Source organism: Syngnathoides biaculeatus, chromosome 14, assembly GCF_019802595.1.
Source record: "Syngnathoides biaculeatus isolate LvHL_M chromosome 14, ASM1980259v1, whole genome shotgun sequence".
Lineage (NCBI taxonomy): Eukaryota > Metazoa > Chordata > Actinopteri > Syngnathiformes > Syngnathidae > Syngnathoides > Syngnathoides biaculeatus.
In genome coordinates this window covers 3,406,242-3,422,348 of record NC_084653.1, presented here as the reverse complement: position 1 = coordinate 3,422,348, position 16,107 = coordinate 3,406,242, and the positions used below count along the sequence as shown (strand labels likewise).

General features: G+C 42.2%; 1 protein-coding gene across 4 annotated transcripts in view; it reads right to left on the bottom strand.

Moving 5' to 3' along the window:
- Positions 1-15,759, bottom strand: part of man1a2 (mannosidase, alpha, class 1A, member 2) — a 153,679-nt gene extending 137,920 nt beyond the window's left edge. Inside the window, exons 1-2 of one of the 4 annotated variants that reach the window (XM_061842304.1) lie at positions 15,256-15,759; positions 3,950-4,470 (exon numbers count right to left, since the gene is read on the bottom strand). In XM_061842304.1, coding sequence (XP_061698288.1) covers positions 3,950-4,263 — 314 coding nt within the window. In that variant the 5' untranslated portion in view covers positions 4,264-4,470; positions 15,256-15,759. Of the gene's footprint in view, positions 1-3,949; positions 4,471-15,255 lie in introns of those variants that run through there. The other 3 variants (XM_061842307.1, XM_061842308.1, XM_061842309.1) reach the window with 3 other exon arrangements.
- Positions 15,760-16,107: the final 348 nt, after the last annotated feature.

The window sequence follows — 16,107 nt, the reverse complement described above, 5'->3', positions numbered from 1 at the left end:
TGTCTTCTGCATCCCAATTGGCTAGGGACGATAGACCATTACCAACTGCCCTAAAGTACCGGACTGGCACCACAAGGGCCGCATTCTGCCGCGGTGGCAGTCCCGGTAATTAGGGAGACTGTTCACTAACCCTACAAAAGCAGGCGCGTACAGGTGCCCAGTTCTTGGAGGAAAACAAAAAAAACTTCTGCAACATGAAAGCACACATGAAATCCATCATGGTCTCTAAGCCAAGAAGAGATAGTGAAGGGCACGGACCATTCATCTGATTGTTCGATCCCAGCAACAACAAAAAAAAAAAAAAAAAAAAAAAAAAGGCAATGCCTACAGGTGCCCATTAGGGAAAAAAAAAATGCGATGTGAAAGCACACATGAAACCCCTCATGGGCTCTGAGCCCAGCAGAGATAGTAAAGGAACCCTTCGTCTGATTGTCAGTGTGCAGATGTGCGCATGAGCATGCGCACTTTACAAATACGACCGCTCATATGCATGAAGCTAATTTTTCTTACGGTGATAGGGTAGAATTGAGTGGCATTCATGGAATTCGTTCCAAAGCCTAATGCCACCACGCTGATGTAGGAACATTTTAGAGTGAATCCTGATGAACACAACCATCCTGCTCAGAAAAATAATATGATAAGGCAAGTTTGGATGAAGTCTCAACAGGGACCACACAACTTGAAATTTCAATGTGACGAAAGCCATTTTAAACAATCATCCCACGCAATTTCTTCAGTTGGACACAACAACAAAAAAGATAACGGGAAATTTCCCATTTCATGAGCTGTAAATGTATATAATACGCTCATATATTGGCCATAAAACAACAATTTCCCTCAATTGGCCACAGAAGAAGAAAAATGTACCTCAAATGGCCAGAGAAGACGGTGGTAGTTTTCAGTGCCCTGAATGGAGGATGCTCCAATACACTTAAAATATATATTTTAAATTAAAAATAATGTAAAAAATCTTTCAAAAAAAGTAGCCATATGTGAAGGTATCCCAGTGGATTTTGAACATCTGGTGCATGGAGCGTGAAAGAATCTATTCTCACTAAGGAATTAAAAGGCTGGACTGCTGCATGAAGAGAACAGGACCACTTCAGCAGTAACTCAAGATTAGTTCTAAACGGTGGTCATTCAATCAGTACCGTTTACCTCAGTTAAAGTGTGGTTTGGGGCCACTACCAAAAAGGACAAACTGACTGTAACAGGCAATCAAAACCGCTGAACGGATTGTTGGCACCACACTACCCACTATTGAGGACTTGCACGCAACGCGAACTAGGTACAGAGCAGTCAGGATCCTTTCGGATCCTCCATATCCTGGCCACCAGCTCTTCCAGCTCCTTCCGTCAGGAAAGCGCTACAGATCAATGAAAGTCATAACTGGCAGGCATTGAAACACTTTTCTCTCTCTGACAATTAAGTCATTAAATTCTTGATCTGTGAACCTACTATTTTCTGCTTTGTGCCATGTGAGAACACTCACTCACATCCTGCTGGTCCAATCAGAATTAATATTAGTAATATATTTTGTAGACGATCGCACAATTTGTCACTTTAAACTGCTCCCTTTCACAATTGTCATTGCACTGGTTTATAACGAGAACAGCGAACAGGTAAAGGCACTCTGTACAAGCTGAACACCATGTTGGACGTTAACACACTTATCTCTGACATATTCTAAATGAAAAAGATTTTACATCTTGCCCAACTCTTATAAGGAATAGTTACTCTCAACAAAAAGGTCTTGGTCTTTGTTCTTTTTGCTTTGTTGTTCTTTGTTCTGAATGTCATACCAGGGCAGCGCCTACTACTGGAGAAAAATTCCTTGTGTTTTTACACACTTGGCCAATAAAGCCAATTCTGATGAAAGCAACAGTCACTGAAATATATGTCACTTAGTGAGGCTGTTCAACATACAACAAAAACACTTCAGTGGTTTGAGTGAACAGGAAGATGATGAATAAAAACTAACTCCTCTGATTTTGAGCCGTTTTACTGCTGTATTACAGTCACTGTTTGGAAATAAGTTATGTAAATAAACATGAACAAAGTCTCTGTGAATATCTAAGTTTTATAACGTACCAGTGCGTACGGTAGACAGTACATCTGTGGCAGATGGTCCAGCATGGCTCGTGTATGGAAAGAACAAAAAAGGCTATATGGAGTCAGGGCACGCTTTTAACCAATGCACATCCTATGAGCGTCCTGAAAATATGATCACTAATTTAGCTACCAAAAATTCACATACATTATGAAAAATAAAAACAAATGAAAGCAAAATCCATAAGTATGCAGAACAGGAAACTGTTAACTGTGAATGGGCAAAGGAAAACTGCCTGTCTGATCTCGAGAAGATCTGTACCAAATAACATTGGTTTTCTCAGATGTTCAAATACTTATTAGCAGATTTAACACACAATCATTTAAAAAAATCATACATTGTGATTTCTGGATTTTTCTTTTTGGATTCTCTCTCTCACAGTGAACATGCACCTACGATGAAAATTTCAGACTCCTCTATGATTTCTAAGTGGGAGAACGTCAATATAGCAGGGTGTTCAAATACTTATTTTCTTCACTGTACTTGGAATGGATGAGTATGAAACAGCCTATGACGAGAGCAACGGCAACACCGACCCCTGTGGAAACTCACTATTTTGAGTTAAAAACAGAATTTCACAGAAAGGTAAGTGATTTTCATGGATGGTATCACGAGGCCTCATAGAAAAACAAAGAGAATAACATCTGTCATTCCAGTTTCTTCTGCTTATTTGGGAATCAGGTTGTGGCGACAGCCACTTAAACAGTGAAAAACATACATCTCTCCCTTGCCACCTCAAACAGTTCTTTCATGGGATGGGACATGGCCAAAACACCACACCAGGGACGTCACCAGGATGGATCCAAAAGTGATCCTTGAGCCATCTCTTATGGCTCTTCTTGATTTGAAGAGCCATGGCCTCAGATATGAGTGGGGTGATTCTCAGCTGAACCCCTGTGAACGGCTTGAGCCAGAAGAAGACAGACTTTTGTAGCTTGATAAAGCCAACAGAACCACATTTGTAAAAAGCAGCCACCAAACCAGACCAGCAACCATTTTTCCCCTTTCGTATACTGAATTTCCTTCGTAACTAGAAAATATTTTTCAGAGGAATCGTTACGTAACCTGAATTTTTCGTTACTAGGGACGTTCGTGAGTAGAGGCAACACTGTACTTTTATCGAAAATGTCGTGTATAGGAATTGTTGTGAAACTCGGGATGCTTGTACTGTCCCCGTTTGTGTGTGCCTTTCTTGGAGCACAGTCCTTGCTGTATGCATATCTTGACTTCTGAGGGACCGTGAAGAAAAAAACAATATTGTTAATAGAACTTATTTTTCACTAAGTTGGAACAATATCTTGGACTATGTTTATATATCCTTTTTATCTGTGGTTATACAGTATTTGTGTCCCAATAATTATTATTTTGACAGAAATAAACACCAGAAGGCTGATGCTTTTGTTAGCTGTTTTTCTTTGTGCATATGCTTAGAGCTGGAGATTTTTTCTGAACAACAACAAAAATTTATTTTTGTGATATATTTGAATATACAACAACATGCGTGGAATTATTTTGTTTTCTGTGTTTAATTTGATATTTTAAGCAAGTAAAATTAATTTATTTCTTACTACTTTGCTCGCACCTTAACGTGCACTTGTAATAACTTGGGCTCTGCATGACATGGACACAGAGCATTGCAGAATAGAAGTGCTGTAGTTAAGTCTGAAATGGACAGCTTGTATGTATAAGAGCGCTTATATTAGAGATTTTACATCCAGTCCAACATAATCCGATATTCCTTTTATACCGCTACCATACCGATATTGCATATCTTATATCAGATCGGGACACTTCTAGTTTGAGTGTAAGTAACAATACAAGATGAGAAAATAATTTTACCTGTGTCTATGCTCATCATGTCCTCCCTGACCATGTATGATCACCTGTCCCGAAGCATGCTTGTCCTCTTTAGGCAAGTTAATGTGCGGGATGAGCACATCCTCCAAGCCCAGGTCAAAGCGCTTGTGCTTGGAGTTGTCAGGCAGGAAGAAGAAGGCCCCGAAGCACAGAGTGATGAAGGCACTGAGGATGAGCAGCAAGATGAATTTTTCTGAGAGCCTCAAGGTGGCGCGGTGGTGCGAGAAGGAGGATGCGCCTGGCGATAGCGTCGGTATACGGCGCCCAGAGAGTGGTAAAAGCGTCGGCGTTGTCATGATGAGGGCTACTGAGGGGCTAAATGCAACAGGACAAGAAGGAGTGAGGTGGGAGGGAGGGCAGTGGCGGCCTCAAGAGGACCGTGGGTGTTGTTTCTTGCAGCTGTTTGACTTTATTATCTCATGCTTGTGATTCCAAATCTCAACAACAAGCGAGGAAGCGGTCCCATAGTGAAGGACTGTTTGGTGAGCAGAGTCATCACCAATCTGTAAGAAAAAAAAAAAATGAACATAATTTATCCATACATATATACATTTATGTACCCCTTATCCTCACTAGCCTATCCCAGCAGACCTTAGTTGCAAGGCAGCGTACACCCTGAACTGGTTGCCAGCCAATTGCAGGGCACACAAATAATTCGATAGCAGCTTCACAGCTCTGAAAAATGTTGTCTTCAATTAACCTATTGTGCATGTTTCTGTAATGAGGGAGGGAACCGGACTACCCAGAGAAAACCCACACAGGCCTGGGGAAAACATGTAAACTCCACATAGGGGAGGCCAGATTTGAAACCAGGCCCTTAGTATCTACTATTAGGCAGATGCGCTAACTCTGGCCACCATGCCACCTAAAAATAAATTAGTATCAAGAGATTTTATTAAGTCTTAACTTTATAAATGATTATTTGAGAGAGTAGTGTCACAAGAATAATGTTTGTTTTTATGGCAACAAGTCAATTTCACTAGTATTAAAGGGAATGTTTTTTGTTTGGTTTTATTTATTTTTATTAATACAAATACACTTCAAATATAATTTGTGTTTTACCTCGAATTTATTCAAACTTCATTTTTTTCCATAGGAAATAATGTAAATGAATTAAATCTGTTCCCCATCTCCAAATAGCAAATGCCCATTTTAATTTCTACTTGTGTAAAAACAAGTACACCCTTCATTTAAACAATAGAAAATGCGTAATTTAAAGCAACATAAAGGTGTATTTTGTGTTTATGTTTTATCTTTTTGGTCGTGGTGTGATGAAGTCAATGGATGGATGTAGAAGGAGGGAAGGAGGACGGGTTACGCCGGAGTCACGCTCCATGATTTGGCTAGGTAATTCTTTGCACAGTCTCCATTTCTTCTGTTATCTACGGCCTTTTTTTTGTCCTGATAGTCACTCTTTGGCTGCCTTTTATTAAATTTTTATTCTTTAAGATAGTCAAAATTGTCAACTCAGCCATACAATACTAGTTTACCAAGATCCGTAACACGTACACAATTTTCATACTTAGAGATTATCTCCTTCCTTAAAACCACTGAGGTTCACGCAACTTTCCTTTTTCCTTTCCTGCTGATAGGACATCTGTCTGTCTTTGGGCCCACGACTAAGAAATTACTAGAAATTACTAGGAAAATGAAAAAATCTTGAGAAGCACGAGCAAATGTGCGCGTTCACACGATGACTGCTTGTGACTCGAACTAAGCAGTGGCTCGTCCCGGCAACCAATTGGCATCACTCGGGTTGACCCTGCTTCTCATTTAACATCCGTTCAGCTTTGCTCAGGTGTTCACTCTCTGACAATTTAGTCGAGTTCTGGCATTTCTTACCCTGATTTTTTTGGTCGAAGTCTGATTTGCACGTCTTATGAGTTGTTCGAACTCCAAGGTTCCACTGTAGTTGGGTTTCTGGATTCCCTGTCCACCCATCAATTGTGAAATTAGACAACCAATTGTTTATTGAGTTCCTGCCTACTTTCAGAACTGTCTGAGCAAGATAGATGAAATGTTGCCTTCAGATACAGAAACAAACAAAATGTTGAAAGGGGTCACAGTTAATTGACAACCCACTGATGATATTAAAATGACGACAGGGTTCCCTGGCTTCTTCGCACTTCACTTTTTGCAGCTTCAGTGCTTCGTGGGTTTTTTTCCCCCTTCCCCCCACCCACCTCGAAAAAAAACCTTGGAAAAATACAGCCATATTGGTCCGTGATTGGTCCCTGGCGACCAATGACAGTATGTGTGGTTTCATCTTGTGAGCTGATTGGCTGTGCATCATCAAAGCCTCACTCAGCAACTTCCTTCCGCCCTTTCTGTTGTCCTTCCTTTCTGCCATTTTCTATGCTGTTGATTGTCTGTTCGATAACCTCTCTTGTTCACACTACCACCAAAGCGCTGTGCTGATACAAAAGCTTCCTCCCAAGGACCCAAGGAAGATCGCGACAATCAGCAAAAAATTTTAGGATATGATCGAAGGCAGCAGAAGTTAGGCTTTTGTGCGCGCCTTTATGGCGTGATTCACAATGTCGCCAGAGCCCTTTGCTGATGTGAACGCTGCCTCCGAAGTGCCCAAGAGAAAGATGATGACAATCAGCGAAAAAGTAAACTTTTGGTTATGATCTAAGACGGTAGAAGTTACACTTTTGTGGCGAGCCAGTATGGTGTGAACCACTCCACGGTGCGCTACATAAAGAAGGACATAGTTAACATCTGTAAAACCACTTCAATAACTTTTAATAATGAAGCAAAACGTGTGGTGATTCCGCAAAATAGGAGGATTGGTCGAATGGAAGCTGAGTTAGCTTTATGGATAGTAGATTGCAGAAAAAGGGCCTGGTGACGATGATGAAGAGGCCGAAGAATGTGCTGACGAACTCAAGCTGCAAGAGCGATTCACACCCTTGAGGATGAGGATTTTCAGCAATTAAAAGGTTGGTCTGAAAAATGTCAAGAGTTATGGCTTCAGAAGCATGTCTCTGTATGGTGCGGCTCCCTCCGCAGACAACGATCCTGCTCATTGTTGTGTGGAAGAAGAATTTGCACAAGACATTGATGACATTATGGTTTGAGCTGTCAAGTTTAGCAATTATGTTGACGGGATTATGTCCTTGTACAGGGGAATTTTGAAGGAGAAGGAAAAACAAAAACAACTCCGCATCACCATGTTTTTCTCAAAGATAAAAACCTCAACTACACAGAATGTTGGTTACGTATGTACTGCAGTAAAAATGTTATTGTGCAGCACAAGGTCTTAAGATTAATTAGACACTTGTACTGTTGAAAATGTTTGTCTCAAATATGCAAAATATAAATATGTACTGTAGACATATTTTAAACATTTTGGTACCCACATACACACAAAATAAACATCTCAAAAGATAAGAACATGCTCCATTCTGTGGTGCCAAAACAGTCCTTGAGTACCTCTGATGACCCCTCCGGCCACACCCGGATCTTCTTGGCGGACTTTATCACCTCAACCAGAGGTCAGTATGCGGAAATTAGCATGGCAATAGTGTGATTTAAGGTTCCCAGGTGGGGGAGGCTCATTTGCGTTTTGTGTAAACATTGTCCAGGATGTCTCCTCGTGTGGGAAACTTAACGTCCATGAAGTTGTGGAAACACGGCATTCGGGTGGGCTTGGTTAAAATTCCCAACCAGGATGAGGAAGGCATCAGGGTGCAATGTCTCCTGCTCAATGATGAGCCGGTGGAGTTCGTACAGTGCCTTGCTCCTGTTGTTAGTTGAGCCATGTTTTCACAAAACCCAAGACACAGCTCTCACACAAGCTTTTTGTTGATGTGCAGAGTAAACGGATATACAGTAATCCCTCTCTACTTTGCGGATCACCTATCGTCAGACTCAATGCATTGCGTTCTTTGTCCACCCCCCGTAAAAAATGCTAAATCGGATTACATTAGGTACTATATTTACATGAGGCAGATTGATACAACGCGGACTGATACAAGGCGCATCCCAAGCGCAACATGTGGAACAATAAAGCAAAAAATAAATTTAAAAAAAACAAATGATTGGTTGCTGGCGCGACATCAACCAATGAGAGCACGAGTGGCAACTTCCCTAGTCCCATCCCTTTCCTTGTTGTCGACATCTCGTCCACGGTGTTGCATATGTACTGTACTCTTAGTCTTGCGTTTGTGCTAATTTTTTTTTTCCAAGCGATTGCATTTTTTGATGATGTAGTTGCAATACCGTACCACCTCAGCATTGTAGCCCAGCGAAAGCTTCCTCCACGGCACCCGAGAGGTGGTAACTTCCCGGACACTCCTTTTTGGGACACATCGGGAGGAATCCACCACTTCGTGCAGCAAATGGCCCAGGCACTGCGGGGACCTACTGTACTCCAGGGATCCGGACAGGGCACTTTTCTCCTCGCTGGACCCTACATTATGTTTCTCCCACTTGAGGACAAGACTTTTTGACCAGAAAAGGCTAGTTCGAATAATTTCAAAAAATATACAGCCTCAGAAATGTGCCTCTGTATGGTGCTACTCATCAGTACGTGGAGAAAGAGTTTCCAAGATGGCGGGAGAATGTTTTTAATATGGATGGAAGAAGGCCTTTTTTGGAAGAGGACAGCTACACATGCTTCTTCAAGGACTGTGTTGACCATCATGTTGCAATGCTGCAGGCGAGTGAACTTAAAGCCTCTAATGACCATCTCCCTGCTGTGTGTGCGTGCATGCATCTCCCCTGCATTTCCAACCAGTCAGACAGCTGATGTAGGAAAGATTAACAAAGGTTTTATAATTAAAGATTGAAGTAAATATGTGTACTGTTGTCATCTTAGTCTCATATATGTTAAGTATAAATACTGTTTACATATTTTAATCATTCTGGACCCAGAGACACATACATGAAAATTCCTGGGTTGCGTGTGGGGGCTGGTTGGTGGTTGGGGCGCTTGGGGGTGGAGGGGGCCCTACTTCACTTTTTTTTTTTTTTTTTTTTTTTTTTACATTTCACGGGGTGTTCTGCTCCCCATTAACTGAGAAAAACGAGGGATTACTAGAGTCCATCTTGTCCAGCAAGCGTACGTTGGTCAGTGAGATGGATGGGAGAGCTGCCCGGTTTGGGCTAGCTGCTAACCAAGCTCGAACACCTCTGCACTTGCCCCTGTTCTGCTTCCTTCTGTACCACCTGTGGTGCTTCCAATATGGGCTTGGTGAACGAGTGGGCCTCAGGGATTACGCTGGCCGTCAGAGCAGACTGCAGTTGCGTAGCACTTCTGTAATTGCTGTATTTATGTCCAACAATAACATTCTGCACATGTCAAACAAAATTGCTTTGGAGTATATACGCAACGGGGTGTGTTTGTGTGACGAGGACAGACAGACACACTTGAGACCTGTACAAAAAAAAAAAAGCAGTAGTGTTTGGAGACAGAGGAGCCACTGCATGTGCACGCACCGCGATCATCAAAGCATGTCTCATAATCTGAAATTTGCTACAGGAATTAGATAAGAACTCTAAAGAACCAGATATATTGTCGAACCCAAACACACAAATGATTCAGGTAGTGAATTTTTTATACAAAAATTTAATGAGATTGAACAGTGGAATCTACAAGAGGAGAATGCTGGGGGAAAAAATGGATAAAAAAAATTTGGCAAGAGGAGGCTTAACTTCAACTGTGGAGGGTGGAGAGAGAGAGAGAGAGAAGGAGAGAGAGAGAGAAAGAGCAATGATCGTGCACCATGCTGCAAGTTTCTGTTGTTACTTTAAACCCAATTATAGCTGTACTTTTAGTTGACCGCAAGTTGTACTTACATGCAAGGAACACAATTTAGGCAAGCTGGTAGCTCTCACAAATGTTTGGCTGGTCCCGTCTATACGGGAACAGGTGGATTTGGCAAAAAAATGAGGAAGGAAGAAAGAAAACAAGACAAGAAAAAGAGTTCCAAGCCAAAGTGGCCAAGGTCCAGGTGTTGTTCGCAAAAAGCTCAGAACACGTCTGCTGGCGAGTTACTTCCGAACGGGGCTGCCCATGAGTTACCCAGGAACATGCAAAGTTAGATCAGGCGATGGCAAAATGGCATGGTGAAAGGTGGGGGTTCCTTGTTGACCCAGTCTTCGATAAGTTGGTTGAACAAGTGAACTAACAAAGGATCCGGCCTTATGCCCAGACAAATAAAGAGGGTGGTGGTGGCGGAGCCTAAATGTGTAGACAAACCGCCTGTTAATGTTATTTTTCATCCAAGGATTATTTTGTGTTTTATAACCAGTGGAATATAACAAGAAGTGGCGAGAGTGGAGCTTTGGTGTGGCCAACACAACCTGGTGTTGAACACGCTAAAGACTGTCGAGATGATTGTGGACTTCAGGAAGCATCTTTCACCACTGTCCAACTGTCTTTTGTCAACTGTCAAGACCTTCAAGTTCTTGGGAATTACAGTCTCACACGACCTGCAGTGGGAGACGAAAATCAACTCAATCCTCAAAAAAGCCCAACAGAGGATGTACTTCTTGCGGCTTCTGAGAAAGCACGGCCTGTCGCAAGGGCTGCTGAGACAATTGCACACAGCGGTCATCCAAACAGTACTGTGTCCATCCATCACAGTCTGGTTTGAGGCTGCCACAAAAAAGGACAAACTCTGACTGCAACAGACAGTCAAAACCTCTGAACGGATTGTCGGCACCCCCTTACCCACTATTGAAGACTTGCATGCCACTCCAACTAGGTCCAGAGGGCAAGAGCCTTTCGGACCCTCCACATCCTGGCCACCAGTTCTTCCAGCTCCTTCCGTCGGTTCAGCGCGACCAATCAATCCAAAATATAATATAAATTTGGCGCTCAAGTGACCGAGATGTAACCCAGAGAATCCGGTCATTTTTCAAAATAAAAGATTTTTAAGACTCTGATAACGAATACAATGGGACTAATTAATTATGAGTTCGGCGGCACGGTATCAATTGATCTACGGACCGGTACCAGTCCGTGGCCCGGTGGTTGGGGACCACTGTTGTAGACTATTGCATGATTTGTCACCTTAAACCACTCCCTTTGCACAATTGACCCCTCCGTAGAAATTGCGTCATCCGTGTCGCTGACCAATCAGAGGCCAGAGATCTGCATAAACCACACCCCTTTTTTGCACCCGCCGTTCCCTCAGACAACGTTGCATGGTCCAGTATAGCTTTTGTTAGCGTTTTATCGCGTATTTGGGTTCTTTAACAAGAGATATGGTTAAGAGGTGTAGTCACGGACTTTGTAATAGTGACGACAGGTATCCTGAAAGGCTAGTTGGTGGAGTTCAATTCGTACCCTTTCCAAAACCAAAGACCCAGTACGAAAAATGTCTTAGATGGATCAAACTTTGTGGAAGACAGGATGATCAACTGAATCCATCTAAAATCAACCAGAACAAAAGACCGAGTACAAAAAATGTGACTGCACAAACGTGTCTCTGTTCGGCGGCTACTGAGTTAAGCTAAACCGGACTAGCGAGTCCTAAAAGCCTTCGACGTGCACCGAGACACCAAGACTGAAGGAAGGATGTTTGAGGACACTATAAAGTAGTGATTGTCATACTCAGTCGGGACTTAAGTAGGTTCGGCACTAATTCAAGAATAATTATTGAGGGGAGCATGTGACGTTACACAAAGAAAACGAGAGAAACAACTCGTAAATCAAGCCTCGCCTTCTTTTCCTTCATACGATGGTTCACAAACGGCTATACAGATTCTGCACACAAGTGTGATAGGTAACACGAAAATAGGAAACTGTCAATAACGAATTCGTCTTTGGGTTATAATATATTATATTATGTGGCTTCTCGGTCTTCCTCTGACTCCGGAAAGATCTCGCACTAATATCAATGGTTTCTCCGGTGATATGCATGTAAATACCATTGAAATACCCCTCGCTAAAATACTTGAAGCCCTGCTGTATGGTTTTTCGCTAAGAATGCGAGTGAGAAATCAGCTGGTAAATCGGAAAATTTCGCTCTAGTCTTTTCTTCCTGCGCCGCCATTTTTGCTAATTGTTTGTCTGAGGTTAGCACACGTGGGGTGACGTAACTTCAGGAGGTGTGGTTAAGTGCCCTGTATGGAGGGGTCAATTGTCATTCCACTGGTCTGTTACGGGAACCGCAAAGGGGTAAAGGCACTCTGTATAAGCTCAACATAATGTGGTGCGTTGACGCACTTTTGACTGCTCTAAATGAAGTAGACTCTGCATCTTGCACATCTTTGACTCTGATAAGGAATAGTTCCTATTAATTGAATGTCTCTTGTTCCTTTGTTGTTCTTTGTTGTGAATATTGTACCAGGGTGGCACCGACTGCCGGAGACAAATTCCTTGTGTGTTGTTACATACTTGGCCATTAAAGCTGACTCTGATTAAAGCTGATTCTGATGATCCGGTCAATTTTCAAAACATGACAATGACACGCAAACTGCAATACAATCACAAATTATGTGAATTAACGAGAAAAATTACTCCAATACACGTCTAGCCATCCCACAATGACACTCCTACGCTTTATGTCACAACTCATTGCTTCTAAACCATTGTTTGTCCGTCTTCATTTGTGTTGTATATCGTATTATCTTGTCTGATGTAGACTCACCTGTTCGTTCCAATTATTACTCCTATAATATTAACTACATGGAAGTGTTAGTTAGGTTTTTTTTTTTTTGAGTGAGGAAAATCGATGAGCCGCTGTATCGGAGAAGGTAAATGGCTTTATTGAAACAAGCCTTTAAGGTTACGAGTTTGATCAACAAGTAATAAGGAAAAGGTTTCTTGTCATTTTTCCCAAGTGTTATGACACAAAGAAGAGATGCGGTGACCCAAAGATTAAAAATTTGATTTACAACATGTAATGCAAAAATTACATCAAACCAGAAGTGACACAGGCATCCCCCCTGATGACTTTATCCATTTCAAATTAATTATATTTTATTTAATCTGGTAATCGCTACAAGATTCTGTCTATGCATTACTGACATTAATAAATGAACAGATACATTATTTATTGTAAATATATTTTTTGAGCAATTATGTACACAAGTATACAGTGTACCGTATATGAACAGGTAATTTAAATAGACTCTGCTCTATCTTGTTTTTGGATAAGTGATTGGCCCCGAAAATTCTGATCCAGTGAAGCCTAATTTATATGCAATAAATATTTGTGGTGATCCCCTCCTCATTTTTTTTTTCCTCAAATTAAGTCTGATCAGTTTTGTTATTACGACAAATGTTTGCTTGTTCTTTAGTAACGGTGTATTACTTTGGTGCACTGCAATGTTTAGTTTTTACACTCTAGGATTACAGAGGTATTTTCCAGCACTGCCACGCCAGATGGTTTGCACAATGTACCAAAAGCTCAACAACTCATGTGTCCTGATAACACTTTGACTCCTGATGCAACATAAAAAAGTCAGTAAGTCGAACTCAATTCCGGTGACAGTTGGAATCCGCCGAGTCTTTTCTTTGTCACGGATTCTATTCATAACTTTTATGAACAGAATCTCTAGGCGCAGCAGAGGCATAGACGGGGTACAGTTTGATAGCGATTTGCAACAGAGTGACGCGGCTGGGATGAAAATCAGCACCTCTAGATCAGAGACCATGGTCCTGAATTGGAAAAGGGTGACGTGCCCTCTTCAGGTCATTGATAAGATCCTGTCAAGATGAGGAGTTCAAGTATGTTGCGGTCTTGTTGACGAGTGAGGGAAGAATGGAGCGGGAGATTGACAGGTGGTTCAGTGAAGCATTTGCAGTGATGTGGACCTTGTATCGATCTGTTGTGATAAAGAAGGCGCTAAGTCGAAAGACTCTATTTACTGGTCGATCTACATTCCGACCCTCACTTATAGTCACGAGCTGTGGGTCATGACCGAGAGAACAAGATCCTGGATAAATCTGTTCAATGAGTTTCCTCTGCAGGGTGTCCGGGACTCTCCCATAGACATAGGGTGAGAAGCTCTGTTATCCAGGAGGGGGTCAGAGTAGACCCATTGCTTCTCTGCACTGAGAGGAGGCAGATGAGGTGGCCTAACCTCCCTGGTGAGGTGTTCCAAGGACATCCCACCCGAAACAGACAGAGAGGGTGACACAGGATGTGCTGGAGAGACTATACATCTCTTGCCTGGCCTGAGAACGCTTCTGGATCTCCCTGAAACGACGGGATGAAGTGGCAGGGGAGAGGGAAGTCTAGGCGTCCCAGCTAAATATAATGCCCCCACGAACAAACTTCAGTAAGTAGTCGAAAATGGATGGATGGATAAAAAGAAAATATACTTCTTGTAGGCAGTACCAGTTTCTCATGTTATATATAAAAATGACAATACAGTTGGACTGTTAAATGATTGAACAAATTCTCAGTTTCATTATTGTGAGCATTTAATATTGCTGCAGCAGAGTATATGAATGTAAACACTGGTGCATGGCAATAACATTTGGAGCTCTTTTTGACAAAAACTTGAGGAAATCGGAGAGAAACTAGTAATACCTACTGAGAAAGACTCAGCATGAGTCCTTACAACCCCCAGACCCCCTCAGTAAAATAGGTGTAGAACCACTCCTGAAGGAGAGCAGAAACAATAAAATGAATGGGTGAATGGATGTTTTCAAAGGCAGTTGAATCAAAAAAATATTTAGAAATTGTTCGTAACTTCTACGAGAGTAGTTCGCGAATAGTAAATGGGGGGATGGAGAATACGGGCCCCAGCATGACAGCACTTGAGTTCCATTGCATTGAAGGCTATGGCAAACATATACATGACAACCACAAACTCTTGAAACTTCATATGGATAGGCTCTTGGTAGAACTTCTCCGCTTATTTATTTAATTATTTTTTTAAACTGTATTGCCATCACAAACGGACATTCCAACCGAGAGACAAATAAACAGACCAACAAAGGTAGATGTTTTTCAGGGGATTGGCAGAGAGAACGGATCCAGGCAGAATGTTTTGAGTAACTGTACGCGTTTAAAACACACACCGTGACGGAGCATCCAAAGCAGACGTACGCTTGCAAACTAGATTTTCAGTGAATGGATGGATGGGGTCATCATGATGACGCCAATCGCTGCTTTCATAACACGTCGAACTACACATTGTATTTCACTCAAGATCCTTCCTGGTAATTGGATCCAACGCAGTCCTGTGTTTGCTTGTATGACGCCTCCTGACGAGACGTACATTCGTTGTCATTGTGGCTGAAGTGATTAGCGAACTAGCTAGCTACCCTCCTTGCTCGCAAACGGGTAACACTCATTTGTTTAAAATATCTCACTTACCAGGTATCAATCGGGAAGAGACGTGTGCTGAGGCAAAAATAAATAAATCCGCACACGAGTTTAGCGTGCTGTCATGATGGCTTACGGAGTTGAAAGCTTTGCTGCCCACACAGAACGATGGGCTGGTTCCGTTAGCTACGTAACTGGGCTGCTAATGCTAACCTGTCTGCCTGGTGACCCACCGACAGAGGCGGGCGCTCTTCAGTCTGTCGTGCCTCATCACCGTCGTTCTCATTTTCTCTGGGAGAATTGGACGCGCCTTCTTAATCCCAAATCGGCCGCACCACGCAGATGATGTACCAGTGCACTCATTGTATGAGAAAAGCCAAAGGTGGAAAAAAAATACAAATTGGGGTCTGATGACACGTCCCGATCCGAGGACAAGTCGCTGTCTATCGGGCCTGAGCGGCGGACTGGGTGATCGTTTGAAGCTGCTCTGCTGTGTGCTGCTGCCGCTATTGCATCGCGTAATTCACTTCGTCTAGCCGGATGAGGAACCGTGTGACAATTTCAGTCGGGATCATTTGCATAAAAATAAAAATACAATTGAAAAAAATCTTTATTCTGATTCACCACTTTAACAATCAATGCAACATATCTCTTAACGGGCTCTTATAACAACGATCCTTCCTTCCAACAATAGCTGTGTTACTAAATCGCTTAGAATGACGGAAATCTATAATTATATTTTATAGACGTCATCTATCACCTCTAAATAATAATCACAATGTCAAATTGGTGGCATGGTGGAACAGCTGTAGAGCGTTGGCCTAAAAGTTCTGAGGACTGGGTCTCGAATCCTGCCCCATCCGTGTGGAGTTTGCATGTTCTCCCCGTGTCTTTGTGGGATTT